At 32.9% G+C, this 22,270-nt stretch overlaps 1 protein-coding gene across 1 annotated transcript; it reads left to right on the top strand.

The window, feature by feature from the left end:
• Positions 1 to 4,206: 4,206 nt before the first annotated feature.
• On the top strand, positions 4,207 to 8,280 carry LOC134255384 (uncharacterized; the record flags this gene model as incomplete). Its single annotated transcript, XM_062737900.1, has 2 exons — positions 4,207 to 4,770; positions 7,892 to 8,280. A coding segment is annotated over exon 2 (354 nt), but the record flags the coding sequence as incomplete, so codon positions are not given.
• Between the last annotated feature and the right edge of the window lie 13,990 nt (positions 8,281 to 22,270).

Genomic DNA, 22,270 nt, shown 5'->3' with positions numbered 1-22,270 from the left:
ATTTTACAATTAGTATTTTTTGGCAATGAAAGCATGATTGATTTAGGGAAAAAAATCAAGAATGAATCATTATTTAATTATTGAAATCGAAACAATTAAGTTATTCGCAAGAACGTTACAAACTCTCTCTCTTTCTCTCTCTCTCTCTCTTAGCTGCAGCAGTACAACGTTGTGATTTTATATATTTATGGTCAAAGACAAATATTAAACCATAACGCTGTAGTTTTCAGCTCTCTCTCTCTCTCTATCTCTTGCTGCAGAAGTACAGCGTTGTGATTTTATATGTTTATGGTCAAAGACAAATGTTCAACCATAACGCTATAGTTTTGGATCTCTCTCTCTCTCTCTCTCTCTCTCTCTCGGTAACTACCGGTAAATGAAAGCATTTTTCATGGAATATTCTTTATCTCCGCAATTACGTGGACCTCTCAATATTAACGTTACATTAATAATTCAACTATACAAGAGTTTTATTTCTGAATCTTAGGCCGTCTGCCGAAAATCTGTCAGATTTTATTTTCCAGCGTAGGTTCGAAGGTGTTACTTAATTTTCTAATGTCTCTATAAACAACAATCAGCTGAAAGCAAGGCTTCTGAGTACAGCCATGGAGCGATAAAACATACAATTACTGGTCTTAAAGATCCATCTCTTATTTTATACATATGGTACACCATAATGTACTGGAAATAACAAAAATTGTGTACGAAATTACAGTATCAGAGAACAAAGTTCTAATGAAACTAAACATAGTTGGTCAGTTTAAATATATAGCGTTTAAAGCAAGAACCAAAGTTTTATCAAAACGTTCCATGGTCCGTTTTCGAGAATCTACATTTTATCGAAAATAAAAAAAATCACAAAAGCACACAAATCATTTAGATTCTATCTGTATATATGGTTGCACGATAAGATGTTGGACTATCAGTTCTACTGTACTATCATAAACGTTGCAATCACAAGATTTAAAAGTATTTAACACACTTTAATTACATTAATTGTGTATTTAACATTTAATCTATGCATTTACTTTTTTCCTTGATAGAATTTACATTGATTAAGCTAACATGGTCCAGGTTATACGTTATGTTTCGGTTACTAGGTAACGAAATTAGTTTCATAAACTGGGACGTTTTGAAGTTTCGAGATTTAAATATTTTGGGCAGACCTTGGAAACTGTTACAATTGTCCTAAATAACTGGATGAAGGCAGAGGCTATCGCCATTGTTATAAATGTTGCGGGTGGGAGTATGGCGATGTACGGACAAAAGGTGTCATGATGATAAATTTGTTCCATTTCAACGTGTGTCCAGTTGAAAATAGATATGCATGCCAATTAAGCAACATAGCACTTGATAGGGTTGTCAAAATACAGCTAAACACGACAGGTTTGCATGAATAAAAACGAAAAGTTTTCACAAATAGTTATCATTTTGTCCTAGGAACTTCAATAGATTCTCAGTAAGGTAAGGCAAAAACTATCCACAAAAAAAGCAAGCTCAAAACCAGAGAGTATAGACTTATTAGAAATCAAAGGCAGTGTTCTCAGCAATTTGAATGAAATACTTTGGGTTTTTTGTGTATAGATTGGGTATTTTTCCGTTTTGTAAAAAACAAAACAAATATTGAAAGTTTGAAAACAAAAATTTTTTTTGGGGATAAATGCAATTTCTAAAATAAATAACATTACCAGTACTGAAATGAAAAAAGTCATCGGACGTTATTACTGGAGGGGGGCAAGCATATAAAGTAGAATTTTTTTGTAAACATGCATACTTTTGTTTGATACTGTAATCAATTTTGAGTATTCTTGTCGACATTTAGAAAAAGAAATCAGAATAGTTTGTATACCCTTTTTGCAAATTTTTTAATTAAAGTTGTTATTTGTTTGTTTGTTTGCTTGTTTTTAATACTGCTACAATGTCATATTACATTCCAACCAAAGATTAATTAACCCCAAGGAATTACAACGGCCTTATCGTAACAAAGTTGGGCCTATTCATGACCGGAACTTGTTATTTACAATAAAGCACACTGACCCAAGTCCGTGAACTGACCACTATCTTATTCTCCTTAACATGATTAATATCCATCATTTATTCCCGTGTCACTCTGGCTTGTTGACTTCAGATATATGTGTTTATAAGTGAAACGGGCAAAACGGTCAATACTGCCCAGGAATTCATTCGGGTTAATTTTTATATGAATTTTGTTTCATTCATTACAATGACTTTTTGTGAAGGCCAAAATCTTAAATAACACAAAAATAGAACAGCTAAGCTTTGTTTTATAAAAAAGGGACAGATTCTACTGATTTAATACCAAGATCTTGATTTTCAACAAATCCTCTAACACCCCCCCCCCCCAAAAAAAACATTCCTTTTGCATGCACAACGGGAAGCATATCTCTTCAAAAAATTATCTTATTCAATTATCGATGGTTTTAAGGTCAAGATCTAGTAAATGACTTTAGAGTAACTTTTCAGTGCTAAATCCATTATGACGTCATAATCACTTTCAACTTTCTTTTTCCCGTACTTTACGGCTTTAATAGAATTATGTAGAAAATAGAGTACTTCCATGGAATTCAATCTGAAATCACATGAAAAGTAGTCCCGATACCTATCTTAAATTTGACAGTATTTTAAAGTAGAGACTAAGAACACACAAATAACCGTTTTCTGAAAAACTGTAGGCAATCAGGATACATTTTCTTTGCCTGATATGGAAAAAACTCCCATTTTCAATACTGGTTTTCTTAATTTTTTATTGAAAATGACAGTTTAAAATATGGTTTTTCATCTTGTTTTTCTACAAATTATGCCCCGAAACATCTATTTTGACCAAGCTAATATTATAAAGCATCATTAATTGAATTAATTTCTTAAATTTGAAAAATCTGTAGGCACCTTCCATTTACTAGATCTTGACCTTAAATGACATCACATGCAGAAAAATATATTGACCTCCAGTAAAAATTAATGATTTTTTGGGTTAAGATGGCGTGCTTGGGTCTCATCCTTCAGGTTATTACCGCATAAAAAAATCAGAGAGGACAGAACGCTATCACGATCATCTCGTTAATTTGTCGCGAGAGATTCCGCTGCCATTGTATTAAATATTAATTTCAAATAATCTTTGTTCCCAGATCGGGACACACGTGATTTTCACTGCCGAGTGAGTTGCGACGTTTTTCATATTTTGAGGGGGATAAAAATCTTAAAGAAATTAAATGACACATTATCAAATTATGCGAGAGATAACGATGAAACATTAGCATACAATAGATGAATGGATTCGTGTTACTTTAGATAGGCATCAGTTCAAAGGGTCAGAATCTAGGGTTCGTTCATTTTATATTGGACGCTGGGATGAGCTTCGTATATTTTTAGCTTATTGCTGTCAAGCATTTATGAAAGATATCAACTTGTGATTACTCTTATACACCAGGGAAAGAAAACTACAGTGATGCAGTGAACAAGAATCTATGTTTCACAATCAAAATTGCCTGATGCATATATTTATGACATTTTACATTTATTTTTTTTTAGAACCATTCATTGCTTTGAACGCCCCTTTTGGTTAAAATCAAGGAACCGGACGCGAATATCCTGATAAAATAATTTATTAGTTTATTCACACACCTTAGAAAATGGCCAAAGATTACAAACCTTTTCGAAACGAGAATATTTGAAAGAAATTGGAGTCATTGTCGACATATAACAAAAAACCCAGTGTCCCCCAGTTTGGAAGCATCCAGGCAAACTGCAGGTTTACATCGTTATACATATGTTATCATTCGTGCGGAAGTAAAATAATTATAAACCACCTCTTTTTTAACGCTAAATTGAACAGACAGCCGTGTGTCTTCATACTTGAGACGTCATTACCTACGGAACATATGTGGACAACCCTTTCTTGCCGTCAGTGAGAGCCATCAAGGTTTACAGCAGCTTCTTATTCTTGCTCCAAGAAGGTCTTTGCCAATTGCTTTCCAAAGAATGAAGTGACACTCAGGGGAACTTACTTTGCCGTATGTGCATTATTTGTTAATGGTTCATTTACTGATAAATTCGTATATATATATTTTTTTATAAAGCCAGACTTTTGCTGAAGCGATCTGTTGCAGATGACATTTTGATCGAGTCCAGGGCTTAGAAGTGGAATCTTCTGAGTGTTAAAAGGTTTTTATATATCACTGCTTTGTCTACAGGAAACCGACTTTACTTGAGTTTTCTGGATTTGCAACCAAAGATTATCTGAAGAGTTAATGGCAGTGTGGGAGATTATTTTGGATAACGGAAAATGTGAAATGATATTAAACTTTTCCTTACGACTGTTTGTTCAATATAAATATTTTATGTGTTGGTTAATCGTTACTTTCTTCAATGATATAATAAGAGTGACTTAAAGCTGTTTCGCGGCGTTATTGAGAAGTGAAATTTACAATCCAGTCTTGAAGAGAACTGATGATGTTAATTTCTCTTTGTCCACAAGTGGGTCCTTCAAGTCTCCCTGGCTACTGATTTGCATGGGGTGTCCCAGAAGGCCACCCAGTGCTCACGATAACGCAAAACGTCACTGAAGGGGTACTATTTGTACAATTGGATATTGTGTCTTGATGAAAAGGAACAAAATTAATATTAGGTGTATTCGTTAAATTAGAAAATCCATCACAAGTTAGCGTCGCGCGGAAGATCGTATCTGCAACAATAGAGAGAGGGTCATCATATCAGTTGATTCCAAATCAAAATTAAGCCGCATGTGGCAAGGTAAATTCATTACTTATCTAACAGGGCTTCCTATCTATGATAAAAAAAATTTCATTTCTCCTACCCCTCCCGTTACCTGTAGAGATGCCGTAAGATGAGATACGAGAGTTTGCAACGAAACGTAACGTTTACTTTTGCCCGATAAACTCGGCGGGTCATTGAGGGACTTGGTGAGGTGGCGTACAGGTCGCAGGCCTGATCAACTTTCCCGCGGTTTCTTCAAGACTTCCTTCATTTTGTTTCTTTTGTTAAAAAAAATAGAAAAATTACATTTTTTTTCGATAAAGGATATGTAAACACTTGAATTCAAAAGGGTAAGTAAAATTAATTTTCATTTATGTGTGTCTGTGTAGGGGGGGGGGGGAGGCTGGAGGAAGGGTGATATAATGTATATCCTTTCCGCACTGTATCGTGTAAATATTATTATCGTGTTATTTTATTCCCCAGAATAGGGTATTTAACAAAATATTTGTTATGCCATTTCACAACATTTATTATTTAAGTTTCATGTCTTAGTTAATTTATTTGATCCACAAGAATGATTCAAGATTTCTTACTATAATTACATTTTACGAAAGATATTATTTCATAAAATAAAATGAACCAAAATTCCTCAATGATTTATTTCATACGATTTTATTTTTCCAAAATATTGTACTAATGTATGATACTGGTGATTTTATTAACCTTCTTATTAAATACAAAAAGAAGTGAATTATTTTTTTTTTTTTTGTCTTTCAAAACAAATTTTATCATTTTAGTTGAGACTGACACAACTTAAAAAGTCACTTTAAAAGCTTGAATAATTTCTTTAAAAAAATTATCTGCATGGATGAATATGGTTTGAATTAACTTCATTTGTTGCAAAAAAAAAAAAGTGTAAGGGAAAAAAACGAGAAACTTTTATGAAACTCGTATTCCCCATAGTAGCGTGAAGTTTTGTTAAATTACATTCTTATGAGTGATAGCAACAGATATGTAGATTTGATTTAGTGTTTTTGTCCCGAAAAGTTAATTAGGAAAAGTTTGTTTATTTGGATCGCGAAATCCCGGAAGAGGCCACTAGAAAATAGGACGAGTGTTTTCTGGCGTTCCTGCTTACCGTCCTAAGTGATTTTCCATGTGAACATTCTACCTCGATAAGTAAACATTGGCCATGCTATTTCAAACTTTTGGTGAACGAAGCATATATATTTCGTCTACTAAGCTATACTGGTTGACTTTGAAGGTGCAATTTTCTGCACAATTGCCCTTCATTACAAGATGATTTAAGTCCACGTTTGCGAGGTTATTTCATGGCAACAACTTTTCCGCCTGTTAGCAGCAGTTCTGGAAACACGTTTATCAAATTCCATCGTAAAATTTTCAGGATGTTCCAACTATTTGTGTGATAGCTTAAAATACCTAAAGAAATAATGAATGACTGATAATATACACCATTTCGCTTGTATCTTGGTACTCAGCTCGTGTCTTTAAAACGATTAGAATGACTAACCCGCAAAGTAACAAGATTCAGTTAGAAAAACAATATAAACTTTGAAATCATTCCGTGAAAATACTGGAGTCAAAATATTCTTACTTTTATTCAAGAGTAATCATAGAGGCTTGTTCAGTTTGTTAGGGAAACTACTCAGTATGTTTGAACGCAGCAGTATGGTCGAAAAAGTTATTTGAACATGATATATTGTTACACCAAAACGTAATTTTTTTTTCTAGTAATGTATTTTGGAATAGATATAAATGTCAAATGTCAGGAATTCGTAATAATCATCAATTAACGATGGTAAATTAAGATATTTTCGGATTTATTCTCTGTCAATTTGTTTAATGAGAGTAACGAGGTTTACATCCCTTTGACCAGGTTAATGTAAAATATGAAAGCTTTGATAGCCATGTGTTTTATGTAAAGAGAGAGAGAGAGAGAGAATGAGAGTTGTACGGTATATACCGGTATTCAAACATAATTACATTCAGTGGCGGATTCAGAGAGAGTATCACCCCAAGGATTAATCTTTTGTTACCCAATTTACATGTAGTAAAGTAGGTAAATTAATGTTTTTATCGTCCGATACTGTTTTTTAAAACATACATTGTACATAAAAGGACTTAAAATCTGGGAGCCCTATGGGGTTGCGCCCCCTGAGTTGGGACGCGGAACATCTTAGGGCTTTTCACAAAATAGTAAAAGGTTTCTTCATTTAAAAAAAGCCAAGTCTTAGATGAAATTCCTACTTGCCCCCTTTTCTGGGAATCCTGGATCCGCCTGTATATTAGCACAGGAATAACTGTATCCAACAGATAATCATTAAATGAAATCGATTTCCTTTTAACAACAAAAAGGAGACCTAAAATTAAAAAAAAACAAAACCTACGCATTAGGTAATATATAACTGTATAATGTCAGACATATACATATTTTACACATGTATTATTAACTGAACTTTGTCTTCTGTTACTCTTGTTTGTTTTATAATTATTTCATTGTGTTCAATCAATTGTAAATTCAATGCATTCTGTTCATATTTCACGTTAATGGACAAAAACACTTGAGATGTTCCTTTTCCGGAAATTTAATGCTTGAACCTGTATTTCAATTTTCTCGTTTACATGTGACATAAACGCGGGAAATTGGTCTATCAACGTGCAGAAGGAATACGGTCAATTGTACATAGAAAAAATACGGTCGATCTGTTGATTAATCTAAAGATTGTATAGTGACATATGTTACTGTAGACCCTCGTACTTTTGGATAAAAATCTTATTATCAGATGTGATGTTGAGCAAAACGATGGTGAGAATGACTGAGGACATGTCCACGGCAAAATACTGTTTCTTAAATTATTACATAACGAAGTATTCACATTGGGTTAGTAGCTGGAAGTAGGGGACGAAATAAGTTGTAAAGGATTTTAATTTTAAAAATATGGAGTTTAGGGGATCCTAAATTTGGTAGGGAACAAGCCATCGGACTTGGGAGTGACCACATGCATCGGACTTTTAAAAACGTCAGTACATTTGACCATGGGGGCTTAGGTTTTTTATAATGGATTGCACGTTTTATACGAAATATTTTACACATGTATGTTTATATTTGTTATTTAAATTTTTTTTATCATATCAGGCATACATTGACAACCACGTGATAGGAATGGAAGGATGGATGGGAAAGTCAAATCTCCACATCCTTCAGGTATTCCAATCCCACGTCACATTCGAAGAAGTGCCTCTCAACCCATTCCACCAAGATTGTCCAGAAGGGACCAGTTTCAGGGTCAGGAGGGAAAAGGCCACCTTTCAGAGGTAGACTCTACCAGTCAGGGCAGGAGCCCATCAGGGAAATGGCTGGCTAACACAGACAAGAAACATCCGCAGTCGTCTGAAGGACTAGGTCAAGTTAAAGTGCGGAAAGGAAAACCCTCAGAGGGTGGCTTCTTGCAGCAGTCAAAATCATGTGATAGACTGGTGACAAGACAACCCCGGGAAATAGCAGAGGCAGAGAATGAAAATCAAGTAAGTTACAGGTGTATATACAGTGGTACTTAATTACCCAGTCAATTCACCTGCATAGTGTGACAAGGGGTGGGAGTCTGCATTTATTATTTTACAGAAAAAATACAAAGAAGTTATTTACTGTTACTCAGTTTGTTTGGAATAGAGCAGCTAGCCAAGATTACCAAAAGTGGCCAATGTATTATAATCAACAACTTTTATGTTTTGAACATACATGAGTTGATTTCTCTAAAATTTAATATTTTTGTTTCATGGATCCAAAAGAATTAAGCGTATTTGGATATCAAAGATGGGCTTGGCCAGAATCGAATGCTTTTAAATTAGTAGAAGTTTGTCTTTTTACCACAAAAAAGAAATTTCAAAATCTATATTTAAGATTTAGCCAAAGATTAAATCAATATACTTTTGAAATTTACATATTTTATATGAAATTTATCATACATATACATGCACCACTACAGTAAAATGCTGAAAGTGAAGTGCAAGGGACAGATAAATTTATCTGAAAACATCACTGGGAATGAAAATATCATATCTCTAATTCAAATGTGAATTCATTTCAAGCATGTTTTCTCCATCTGTTATTAAGTATCCTTATTTCATTAAGAATAAGCAGGTATTTGTATTTTAAGACAATTCATTTTTGACTAAAAATCTTGATTCTTTGAGTTTTATTTTAATCACAGCAGGATAAAAATGAAACATTTCCGTGACTTGCTCTAGAAGCATTCTCCAGACCTTCAGCAGTGTACTTATCTATCTGTACCTTGTTTCTACTAGACAGTTTATAGGTTTATAAAGGAATAGATAGTATCTCTGAATTACTTTTATACAGATAGATCAAATCATCTTTTAACATATTGATATTTTAATGCATTAAAGAAGGACTTGAAATCAAAATTCCTTCCTCCAGTTTTCTGTGAAAGAAATTTCAGAAAATGAAAAAAAAGTATGTAGATATCTTTAGGTTTTATCAGGATAATAATGGTTTGTCTATCTTTTTTTAGGGTGACGTGGTAAAAATTTAAACCTTTTATTTGTGGTTAGAGCCAAGTTCAGATAGATAAATTATTAACTTATCTTAGTCAAGAAAACCCTATCCTACAGCTTTAATCACTTGCACTAAAAGAATAAGGCTTTCTAGAATATGAGGTTTTCTTCAGCGTAAAGGAACATTTTACCTTCATTTTATAGTCTTTATATTCAGATAAGCATAGAGATATAGTCAAAATGCTTAGAAATCTATTAAAAGGATGAAAATATCATTTCCATCTCAAATATTGCTTGTAAGTGAATGTGAAATTGAATATGCCTGAAAAACAAAGGCAACAAATCAAACTATTATAAAACACATCGTATTGCTGACAAAGTCTTTGTCCAATCATTTATCTCCTTCAGTGTATGCAAACAAAATCTCGGCAATAATGTCCAGAATTTGCATAAATTACAATAAGTTTAATATTGCCGTTATCTCCCTCGTTTAATGTTTTGTGTCCCTTCTCAATTTCCAAAGTGTGAAGCGAATTAAAATCACAAGCAATTCACAGCATTAAAGGAGGAGAAAAACGATGTTAGTCTTTGGAAAAAAACCATATTGATTTTCTTGGATGGATCAGCATAGAATTTTGTCCTTATTAGTGTCAGAGGTATAATTTTGAGGATAAAGTCACTGACAGTCTGGAAAAGGAAAAACAGAGGGCATGCCCCACCTGCTACAACTAACATGCAAATTGTCTTTTGTTTTTCGGAGAAAATGAAGTTTGAGAGTGCATGTAAAACTGTGAAGATTATGACTTGTTGTTGACCTGGGACATCATTTTGAGGTGAAAGATGAACTCAAGTTTTCTAATGAAACACAGATTTTAAACATTTATTTTTATTTTTAGTGCCAGCTTTAGGCTACTATTCATAATGGGATATATTGATATAATGTTCAAAGAAATCAATGTTTCACTTTGGTAAGTTTCTGCATGTACTTAAATTTCCGGAAGAAAAATTGTTTCATCTTTGATGGGATAGCAGACCATTGTTTGTTAAGATGCTTGACATAGCTGAAGATATTTGTAAAGAAATATTCTACATTTTGTTTCAAATATGAAGTTAATAGGTATTTTTCAATATTTTCATACAAGAAACAGCAGAATTATGATTTTAAATAGGCTACAAAAGTTGTTTCATTATGTTGTAAGAAAGACCCTTCCATTGTATCTGATGAAGTTCACTGTAAGAGCATTGTTTGGACTGTATAGAGCCTGCTCCTGTTTTAGTTCTCACTTTGTTTTGAGCATCTCGCCCAATGCTCAAGTAGGGAATTTTACAAATATGATTACAGAGATCAACAGCTTTTCTATATGAAGCAGAATAATTACTACTCTCTAGCCATTTGCAAAGGCTTCACCTGCAGATGTTTGGAATTTCACAGGAAACCAAATAGACCAGACATTGTTCTAGGAAGTGAAAAATAGACATTCTTAAGGCTTTTGTAAAGGCTGATATATTAAGGAAGACTTGTATGGAATGAAATGGAAATTTTGTCCCGATTGTGAGGATGTTATAAGGTCTATGTACTTCTATCTTAATCCCCAGACTGTTTTTTCTTCATGCTTGCTAGATTTAATGTCTGGTTCACTGCATGGCCTAAAAGGACACTTCATTTTTTTTATAGGCTAATCACATGCAGTTGATTTTACTGCCCTTTCAAGGTAATGAACCCAAGAAATCAAAGGGGTCATTAAAACTGACTAGAATTCCGATTCTCTGAGGATTGAAGGCTACACAGAGTACACTGACTTCAGTGGATTTACGATGCTTGTGTATCTATTGTGACAAATACCTGGGTGGCCTAGCAGGGTCTGTCTGTCAGTACCTCAGAAAGTACGTGTCAGATTGCACTGCCATGATTGCATGTTACAAATAAGAGTGTATGTGCGAGCTGTCTAGTGAACGTGTCATAGATTTCCCACCCTTTAACACAGTTGTCAAACTTAGAAGACACCATCATGCAAGGAAACTAAATATCATTTGAAATAATTTTTGAACAGTACAATTTGGCAAAGACTTTGTCTTGGCTGTGTAAAGATCCTGAGTGGACAGTGTTGTAGTTTAGGGTATATTGATTTAGTGATGACACATCAAGCTCTGAATTGTACATCCATGCACATATTCTGACAGAGAGAAATCATTTTCACTTGGTCTTAGAAACTAATGGTTTGGACATATTAGAGGAAACAGTTTTCTGAAATGGACATTTTAGAAATTTTCATTCCTTTGACAAAACCAAAGGAAACATCACATGCAATGGTTCTATGGGGGATTCAGGGGGAATGCCCAGTTCACCCACCATGAGGAAAATTATTTTCAATTTAATCTGGATTCTGTTTTTGTAGTATATTTTAAAGTTTTTTTTAAGAATTTTTTTTTCATGTTTAAAGACATGATTAATATATATCTACATGTATTTGAAAGTAAAATTTGGAGGTGCCCAAACAATGGATGTCATTTGTATGCTTGATAAACTTTTGATTGTCTGTGTGTCTGTCTTGGTCACATTGTATAAAGCTGAGAAATATGACATTTTTAAAAGTCTTTGATTTTTAGTTCTTTTACAGCAGTAAAGTTTATGTAATTAGAGAGGTTCAAAATATTATTTGAACTTCAGATTTTTGATTGACACACTAAAATATTAATCACTAAGATAAAAAAAAGGTTATGAGGGCCCAGATTGCTGGCTACACTTGAGAGCTGCTTGTAAAATACCAAAGGATATAGACAAGGCAAAATGTGCTTCATATAAAGTTAAATATTATTCTTCCTTGAAAAAACAAGAAAAAAGTTTTTTGTATCTGCTGTTTGTTTACTGGCAAGACAGTCAAAACAACACCAGATACAGATTTATGATATTGTTACTGTAATTCTATATCCGGATGATCCGTTTGATAACATATGCATTAATTCTTTAGTGTGTGGTTATAGAATGTATAACTTGGTCTATATAACTAACCAAAATAAAAATCTTAAGGTTTTTGATTACAATCATCTGTTTAATTAACAAAACAGAGTTACATAATTTTCTGAAGACCTCATTGTTTAAGTTTATTTTAATTGTTGAAAGATTAATGACTTGCTTTTAAGCTGTGGTGTTGGTATTTCAATTAACAACATTCCTTGGAGGTGGTAGTCAATCAGATACAATGATTTTATGGAGCAGTTCTTGGACTTGATATTTTATTTGATATTCAGACCTCACAAGCAAATGTGTATGGTTGGTCATATTTTGCATAGATATTTCCTTATTGATCATTATAAATACCCCAAGATTTAAAAAAAAAAATTCCTTGTAAGAGCAGGTTACTGGAAAAAGAGCAAAAGGTTGCAAAAGTTATCTCCCTTTGATTGTGATAATTTTTTTAACCCTCTTAAATTAGGTCAGTGCACCAGAGTGATCCAATATTTTCATTATTGATAGATAGATATACATCATAGTTTAAGTGGTCATTTGTTGCTCATTACAGATAGAAATGACAATATATATCCGTCCTAATTCAGACAAAGATTGTAGCACTGTGTGACATTTATTCTGACTTAACCTGACATTACAGGTGCTCTGATATGTTTGTTTTTCATATTTCATTGTATAAGAAGACACCAGGTCAGTTTTGACACATGGTGCTATCATTTTATTCTTTACATGGACTCCATCCAAAATAATTCTCCAGTCACGATATGTTTTAAGGGTGTCTCTTTGTTCATTGTTACTATTTTATATCTGACAAACATGCTAAGGGGAACTTAATTGGGATCAGTCCGCATTTTAATAATAATATATAAAATGTGAAGTATATAATCTCATCAGCGTCAGTAATTAAGTTAATTGTTAAAGCCACAGTGATAATTTATTTGGGTTCAGCTTCTTGTACGACTAAGATAGAATGTAAAATGGATGACTAAGGATTTAATAATTATATTATCAAGGATTTATAAATGAGATTTTATTTATTATGATTTTCAAAAAAGAGAACTGTAAAATTGTGTTTATAAGCCATATTAGAGCTCTTGCGTGTCTTTTTGTCATCAGATCAGCATAATTTATTGATGCCAGTGGGTGGCATAAGTTACATTGATGATTTTAGTAATCTTTTTAGGCCCCTGTAATCATCCATTCAGGAAGCATATACATGTAGATTTTGGTGTATATTTAGCTTTTAGTCTTCAAGATCCTTACTTGCATGATTATTCAAAATAGGGATAAAGATTTTGAATAAAATTTGTAGTAAATATGTTGAATGCATTAATTTACAAGCACTTAATTACTAGAGCAGATAATTGTGAGGTGTTGTCCCCATATCATGGTCATTGTCAGAATCTGGATTATCAGGGACCAGAAACATTAAGTATCAGATTCTGTTAACAAGTTAGAGTTAAATACTTCCTAGAGTGCTTAACTCTGAGGGCTTAGTGCATCCTGTTATTCACATACTGAAAAAAGATATCTCAGAATCTAGGTGGACAGTTCCTCAATTACATGTACGATTTAAAAGTTTGCCAAAAACATAAATAAAGGTGCAGTGAGCATAAACATCTATAAGTACATGTAACAATTGTTCTAAGATCTTTTTGTACTTTATCTCATACTGTTTCTGAAAAATTCTTGCAATTTAAATTATTTTTCATTCAAAATGTTTTGATGCTGAATTTGTGGAAGCATATATAATTTTATGACTTTAATTAATATATTTTTCACATGATCATTTTTTGTACTAAAGCATGAAAAGACCACATTAATTTAATCATTTTATCATGGTAATAATAATGTATAACAAACATATCTGTTGTTTTGTGTAAGATATATTTTGAAATCAATGCGACACTTTAATTCAGACTTTCTACGTAGTATATGTGTTGTAACCACGTCAGAAAAGTAAATCTGCAGGCATGCGGTACAAACCAATAAATTGTACTTTCATTGTTTACAAATCTTCATCAAATGCACATGAAACTTGATTTATATGGTTCATGTTAATTTCAGTAACCCAAGATGTTTTTGGCAATTAATAGATGCTGTTATTGTGAGCTAATTGGGATAATGCTAATTGCTGTAGCATTGTTATTTTGGTTTTTAGAGTTGGCACAGACTGTGTCTAAGTGTCAGAGATGAGATTTTATATGAAATAATTCACAAACTGTCAACATAAAATACTGTGACAACTGAAAATATGTCTTCTCTTTAGAAACATGTTTCTGGAAGATCGTAAGAAAATTATATGAAGCAACTAACAGAAAAAAATCAAGTTTGATTGTTTTACTCAAGGCACTGAAGTCTGGTTCAGCATGGATGCAGAAAAGGGAATAACATGTATTGTGAAGGTTCTGAGAATTATATATTTTATCTGAAAGTACATTAGAATTGGCTGTAAATTGACAAAAGTTGACTATACCAATTAGTTCAAGTCTTGTTCAAAGCTGTTTATGTTTGTATATCCAGTACTAGCTGTCCTCAGCAGGTCTTGTACAAAAGCACAGCTTCTAGCGGGCTACTTGTCTTCAACATAATCCAAGGCTTAGAGCTGTATCAATAAAACTAAATCTCTTTCAGGATCTAGAATGTTTCAGAACAAGGGAAATTTCTACAAGAAATGGAATAAAGTCAAGACTTCAAATTACATTTTGCACTAAAAGACCTTTTATAAGTATTTATGCTGGTAAGCAGGACTCAATGTTTTAGAATATAAACAAATAGTGGGTTCTACTGGGTGTAAATGCTACATGTTGTTAATGATTGCCTTGATCAATGACAAGTACTGGATTATCTTGGTAGATGATCTTGTCTGATTAACTTAGGGATTAAACCTCCTCCACTTATCTGTCTAACCATCAGATCTTATCACAAACTCTCTGCAAGTTGAAGCAGCTAATGCTGTCATTGCTGTATCATTGTACCAGTCAGTGAATTAAACCCTGCAAATTCAAACAGTTTTCACTGCAAGCCTCATTTTTCAGAATTTACTGACTTTTTAAAAAAATAACTGGTCATAGTCCCTTTAATGATTAAATACATAAAAATAGAATGAATTAAAAGTTGAAACATGATTTTGCATTTGTATACGTGCATGCATGATTTTAAATGCCTCAATTAGAAGACTGCTATTGAAGATATATATTCACTTGCTGAAAGTGGACTCGTAAAAAGTTGGCTTCAAGGTTACATTGAGAGGCTGTTAATATTTATAAAGGTAAAAAAGCATTGTTGATGGCTGATGGTTTTATTATTCTTTAGTATTTTCGGTCCACTATTCTCTCCATTGTCCTGTATTTTCTTCATTCTTGTGAGAATTAACTGATTAATAAATTCATCACAGGCAATAAATCAATTGTAATAAAAAGAGGCTTGTCTTCTTTCACCTGTTTTATTGTTCAGAGAAATGTTGATGACACTGATGAATAGGAAAACAACAATGTAAAGAATACAGAATTTGTCCTTAAATTTTTTGACATGCGCTGATGGAAATCTGTCTTAAATAAATATTTCTTTTAGCATATTTTTCTCCTTCTTAATATGTTTTAGTGCTAACTGTGTCATGTTTATATTGTGAGAAAACTGCAATACAATCATTGGGAACATTGGATTTGTTTAGTTTGATGGTGTAGTGTGTATTTATTTATTTTCCTTTCTGTCTATTGTAAGATCTGTACACATTGTAAAACTGGGCATTGCTCTAAGCTGGAAGTGAGTCTTGATGGAAAAACTTGTCATACACTTTGAGTATTCCAATAGCTTTGAAGTACATTGTACTGGTATTTGGAATTTCAGATAAAATTGTTGTAAACCAAAACACATTGCAAATATGGAAGTAGAACCTTTTCTTAGAATTACTTGTCATGTTATTCTGTGAAATTGATTGAAAATGGTTTTAAAATAATTTAATAAGTAGATAAATGAGACACATGAAAGGCTTGAATTGAACAGATGTCTCAAATCTGCCGTCCTTGTGCAGAAAAACAAAAGGTCACTGATTACCCCCATATATTTTCTCAAATTCATCAACCATGATAAATGTAGAAGAGAAATTCTAAACTTCTTTCCCTTTTCTCCAACTGCCAGATCCATTGTCTCCCAATATGGCAATAACAAGAGTTGAGATTAAATTGTCCTATGACATCTCAGAAAATTAAATACATGTCAAGATGTTACTTGGGAATGGTGGGAGGTGTGTGCAAGATCCCGTTAAATGCACTTGAGATGCATGAAAAATCACTAATAGGATGTCCCCCATAGTAAATCACTCCTCAACTAGGGAGTAGGCCGGCCAGCCGTTATAGCAAAAGACTGACAACATAATTATAGTCTGTGCATCATTACTGTGCAATGTCTGGCAGTGTCTTAATTAATAGAAAAATGTCTGAAAAAAGATGTCTATGTCTTGAAGACAAAGTCAGATTATAAAGAATATATGGAATATACTGGTACCTTTTCTCAAGGTCATGTTAGTCTTATATGTGTCGCACATTATAGTGTTTTAAAAGATCAATTAAAGGTAATTAAAGATTTACTATTATCATGCAAGTATACACCAAACAGATGAATGTTAATGGACTTGTTTTATCTGGCCAGTTTTAGATTTATACTGTTATGTACTTTAATTGTGCCAAAAATCATTTTGAAAATTTGATACAAAAATTAGCTGATAATAAATTGAATTAATAAGGTTAGTGATGATGAAGAATGGACGTGGAAGTGGTCATAAATGAAGTGTTAAAAATATAATGATGGATGAGGATCAGACATGAATGGCAGATTATGTGGAATAGATGTGTCTAATCTGGCTGTAGTAATGAGGGGGGTATCGTGCTGAGAACAAACCAATAATGTCAGCGTAACAAAGCCCCAAGTCCTGTGTCCAGTCACAGGGATTAAATGGCCAGGATCACGATTATAACTCAGTGAGGGATGCTCTTGGTCTGCTTATTTCTCCAAATATTTTGACTTTGGTGCAGCAGTGTGACCTGGGTGAAGTTGTTTTGACATGCTGTTAAGTGGAATTGTGTGGATTTGTTTGACAATATTAGGTTTGTTATTTAAGTGTTTTGTGCTTTTTAAGGTGACAAAATTTCATTAATTAGATGTCTGAAATAAAAGTGCAAGGTTATTAATGATTTGTGATGCTGAAATTTGCATTTTGCTTTTTAAAGACGTATATATTTCTGGATAAAAAGAGACAGTTTTTGACAGATATAGTAGAATATGTATTAATTAATTGATAAATCTTTTAACTAAAGGTTCATCTGTATTAAAGTGATAACTTTTCTAAAATAATTTGTATCCAAAACTTAAATAAGGACTACTTTGGCATTGAAGAAAAATGCTTGACTTTAAATTATATACAATATAGCTAGGACTGCAGAGTGCTGACATATTTTTGGCATTTGGAATTATGTTTTAGATATTGTAGTTCAACTATAATAAAATAAAAATTGAAACTTTTAAGGCAGGAAGTTAAGAAAATATTCCATTACCCGGATTTTTGTAGTCTCTCTGATTAACATTAAGATACCGGTATTGCATAAAAAGCAGTGGCACAGTGGCCGAGCCCTGATGAATTCCCTATCTCTGAAGCAAAGGGTATAAAGATTTGAAGCAGCTGATGCTTTGCAGAACCCAGTCAAAGATTTGCACGAGTGACAGATCCACATAAAAACCTTGATACTGAAAAGCCATTATATGCTCCTCTTTCATATCTCCCCTAAATAAAAATTAATTATGCATGTTTTATTTAACAGTTGAGTTACCTATGAGATTTTTCAATCAATGTATTGAATTTAAATGGACAGTTAAGTCAGAAATAAAAGTACTGTATTCTTAGGAAGTTGAACATCTTCATTGCAATACTTTTTAAAGACCTTTTTAACTTTGTTTGTTTGCTTCATTATCTATGGGAAGCAAAGGCTACTGAGGAGTACTTTTTGTAGAGAAAATTCTGGTATCCCCTAGCTTGACTTTTATGTTGTTTTAGAGCCCATGTCTGGATGATTTACTGTATTAATGACCCATCATCATGTTCGGTGCCTGGTAGAAGGTGATAAATCGGACATAACGTCCAGGTGCACACTCGTGTAAGAATGACTGCACCTCCTGATTTAAGACTCTCTCCAACCTCTCTCTCTTCATAAGCAGAAGATATGATGAACTTGTCACCTCTCTGACAAAAAATTCAGTTTCTGCTAGAAGATAACAAGATTTTGCTTTTTGCTGCACTGTATCTTTAAAGTACATTAGAGTTTTTAATGTGACAGGATGTCTTGTGAGGTAAGATTTCTGTTCTTTTTTCCCCCAATGTGGTTTTTTAGCTCTACTGGTCAGAGACCAGAAGAGCTTATGCGATAGTAATGCGTCCGGCGTCCGTCCGTCTGTCCGTCTGTCTGTCTGTAAACAATTTTTCAAAATGCTACTCCTCCTACAGTTTTGGTCTAATTTCAATATAACTTGGCACACAAGTAGACTACACTAAGATACATAATTCTGTGTATCGGTTTTTGATTTCAATGAACGGTGTTGCCGTGGTTACTAAAAATAGAAATTTCGGTGAAATTCTTTCAGCTACTCCTCCTACAGTTTTGGTCTGATTTCAGTATAACTTGGCAAACAAGTAGAATACACTAAGATACATAATTCTGTGTATCGGTTTTTGATTTTGATGAACGGTGTTGCCGTGGTTACTAAAAATAGAAATTTCTGTGAAATTCTTTCAAAATGCTACTCCTCCTACAGTTTTGGTTTGATTTCATTATAACTTTAGAATACACTAAGATACATAATTCTATTTATCGGTTTTTGATTTTGATGAACGGTGTTGCCGTGGTTACTAAAAATAGAAATTTCTGTGAAATTCTTTCAAAATGCTACTCCTCCTACAGTTTTGGTCTGATTTCAGTATTACTTGGCACACAAGTAGAATACACTAAGATACATAATTCTATTTATCGGTTTTTGATTTTGATGAACGGTGTTGCCGTGGTTACTAAAAATAGAAATATCTGTAAAATTGTTTCAAAATGCTACTCCTCCTACAGTTTTGGTCTGATTTCAATATAACTTGGCACATAAGTAGAAAACACTAAGATACATAATTCTGTGTATTGAATTTTAATTTTGGTGAACGGTGTTGCCGTGGTTACTAAAAATAGAAATGTCTGTAAAATTGTTTCAAAATGCTTCCTCCTACAGTTTTGGTCTGATTTCAGTATAACTTGGCACACAAGTAGACTACACTAAGAACATTTTATCAACGATCATTATGAAATCCCAGCTGCTTGTACTTTTCTGCTGTAAGTTCAAACCAGTAGAGCTTCAGTCTCGACAGAGACTTCTGGTTTTTCCTCAGGTAGTTTGTTCTGAACTTCAACAGTGAACACATTTATTATTTTGATTTTGATCTGCAATTGGTGAATTGGTGATTTTAATGTTTTTTATCCACTTGAGGTAGCTTGTTGTTGAGCAAGAAGTACAAGAAACCATGTGGCGACATGAGCAATCTGCACATTTTCAGGGGATTGTTGATTTAGACTAGAAGGGTTTCTCCTACTGTTTATATATTCCTCTTGTAGTTAGTGGTGTTAATGTTTTCTTTCAATTGTTTCTTACCATTTTAGAGGGGGTTCACTGACACCCCTCCCCACAGCTGTTTGATGAGGAGGTTCAGGCCTGAGCTGATAAGTCCTGGTGTGTTCAGATTGTTTTCTTGTTTCTGTTTTGTGTCAGATACTTACAGTCTCTGATGCTTTACTCATGTATACATTAAGGTGGACTGATAAATTGGCAAAATTAATTTGATGCAGCATGTATAACCTTTTTTATTGTCCCTTAATTGATATAGCTCAGGGCAATTACATGTTTGTCCATCTGTCTGTCTAGCTCAGCTTTAAAGAAACAGCTAGATATTCAAATCAATCTTCGTTAGACTACAGCCAAAACTGCTAAAAAAATTGACCTTGATCTTACCTGTGACAATTTATTTTTCTTAAATTTGCATACAGCTCAAATTTAAACAAACAAATGATTTTTTTTTCATTAAATTCATATGCTGAGACATTTTGGAAAGTGCTATTAAACTTCATTAGAATTTTTTTATTTTGACCTTCCTTGTGACCTTAACTTTACCACATGTATTTTACTTTGCATTAATTAAGTTCAGTTTCTGTGAAATTTCATTTAATTTTGTTTATTAGTTTAAAGGAAACTATTCAACATATTTTAATCTAAACAAATAAAATAGTTAAAAACAAATTTGTTAGAACAGGGTATGACCTTGACCTTGTTATTATTTTTCATTTTGCATTTAGCTCAGTTTCAAAGAATCTTAGGAATATAAAACAAAATAAATAAATATTCTGTCAAATTACTGTAAACATATTACATTTGGCTCTGTATTCTTTTTAGCACCTTTGGCGGAAAGGAGCTTCCGCTTAATTAAGTAAAATACCTAAATGTTTTGCACAAGAATGTCTTGTACTAAGAAATGTGCTAAAGCAAATCTACACTAACTTGTTCAAAATTCAATTTCTGCCAAATATCATACACGCTAAATATGATACATGTTAATACACTATCACACTTCTTTTTTGGGGTGGGGTGGGGGGGGGTGTTAATATTTCAAATTCTCCTTCCCCCTTCTCTGTCTCTATGTCTCACATTTTGTTAGCATGTCACATACAGTGTATGGATATAGGGCATAGATGGGTATAATAGATAAAATTATCCAGGTATGATATGGTAGTCTTATTCCTTATAAAATCTTGGTAATACTGAAGTTTTGTTAAGAGTGGTAAATTCTAGTAAAGTTCTTATTTAAATTTACAAATTACATTAAATCAAAATAACATTACACTTATTTTAAGAAACTTAATTTTTATGACATCAGATAATTTCATGCAAATTTATTGTGTTTGTTTGTTTTTTCTGTAACATTGAAAGACAGCTCTTTAATGAGCTATGCGGTAGGTTTCAAAGAAAATAATGAATGTGCATATTTCAAACCATGCAGAGACAAATTGTGCCAGCCAACTATCAAGAACCTGCAGAACTTGAGATGCTTTTATAGCAGTGAAACATTAACATCATTGCTTAGTTAAATTACATGTTAATTATAATTGGAGCAACTACCTGACAAATTATGATTCTAGATGTATTTTTTTAATGGACTTTATATTGCAAGGTATATTGCATGCTATATACAGATTCTTTTGTTAAGTATCCAATTGAAAATTTAATTGCAGTATACTTTTTTAAAGTTTATATAATTTGAAAGGAAATTCATAATTTATACCTTTAATACAGAGCACATATTTCATGTTGTTTTCTTTCAGTAAGAGTTCATATATCTTGAGTCCCAAAGTATTCACACTTTACATATATTGTAAGACCATAGCCATTGCCAACATAGGATAGAAATCTTAGAGCAGTTTGGTTGCCTTTCAGACATTAAAACAAATTGAAATCTCAGAAGTTTTGTTTTTTGCACTGTTTTTCTCTCCTTGTGGATTTAAGATTTAGTGGGCATTAAGATAAGGAAAGAGAGGCAGTAGGAATCCAGCAAAAAATACAATATTCTGGACACATTAAGCGGTCATGTGGCTGGCAGGATTAGATAGGTAATGAGAAATCAGGGAGGGGTCTCAAGAAATGCTGAGACTGGGTACTGTAGGGAAAAAGTGAAATTGAATATTTATCTACTGGTTATCAAAAGAAAATTATTGATATATATGTATGATTATAGGAAATTGCATTTTCAGTTTGCTTATTTTTTGTGAATTTCATTTAATGTTGGGGGTTTGAGAAAATGGTGGCTCTTTGTATAATGTATACTTTAATTTGATGTTAATCAGGATTCTTGACTTAACATGTGTTTTGTTTCTTGCAAAGTTAATTCCTCATTAATTTGAAATGTGAATTGATGTGAATCCAAGTGCTATTGACATGGTTTTCAATGATGTGTAACAT

The sequence above is a fragment of the Saccostrea cucullata genome, unplaced genomic scaffold, assembly GCF_032062105.1.
Source record: "Saccostrea cucullata isolate Sc308-1 unplaced genomic scaffold, CSIRO_AGI_Scuc_v1 ctg3703, whole genome shotgun sequence".
Taxonomy (NCBI): domain Eukaryota; kingdom Metazoa; phylum Mollusca; class Bivalvia; order Ostreida; family Ostreidae; genus Saccostrea; species Saccostrea cuccullata.
This window is presented reverse-complemented; position numbering and strand designations above follow the sequence as displayed.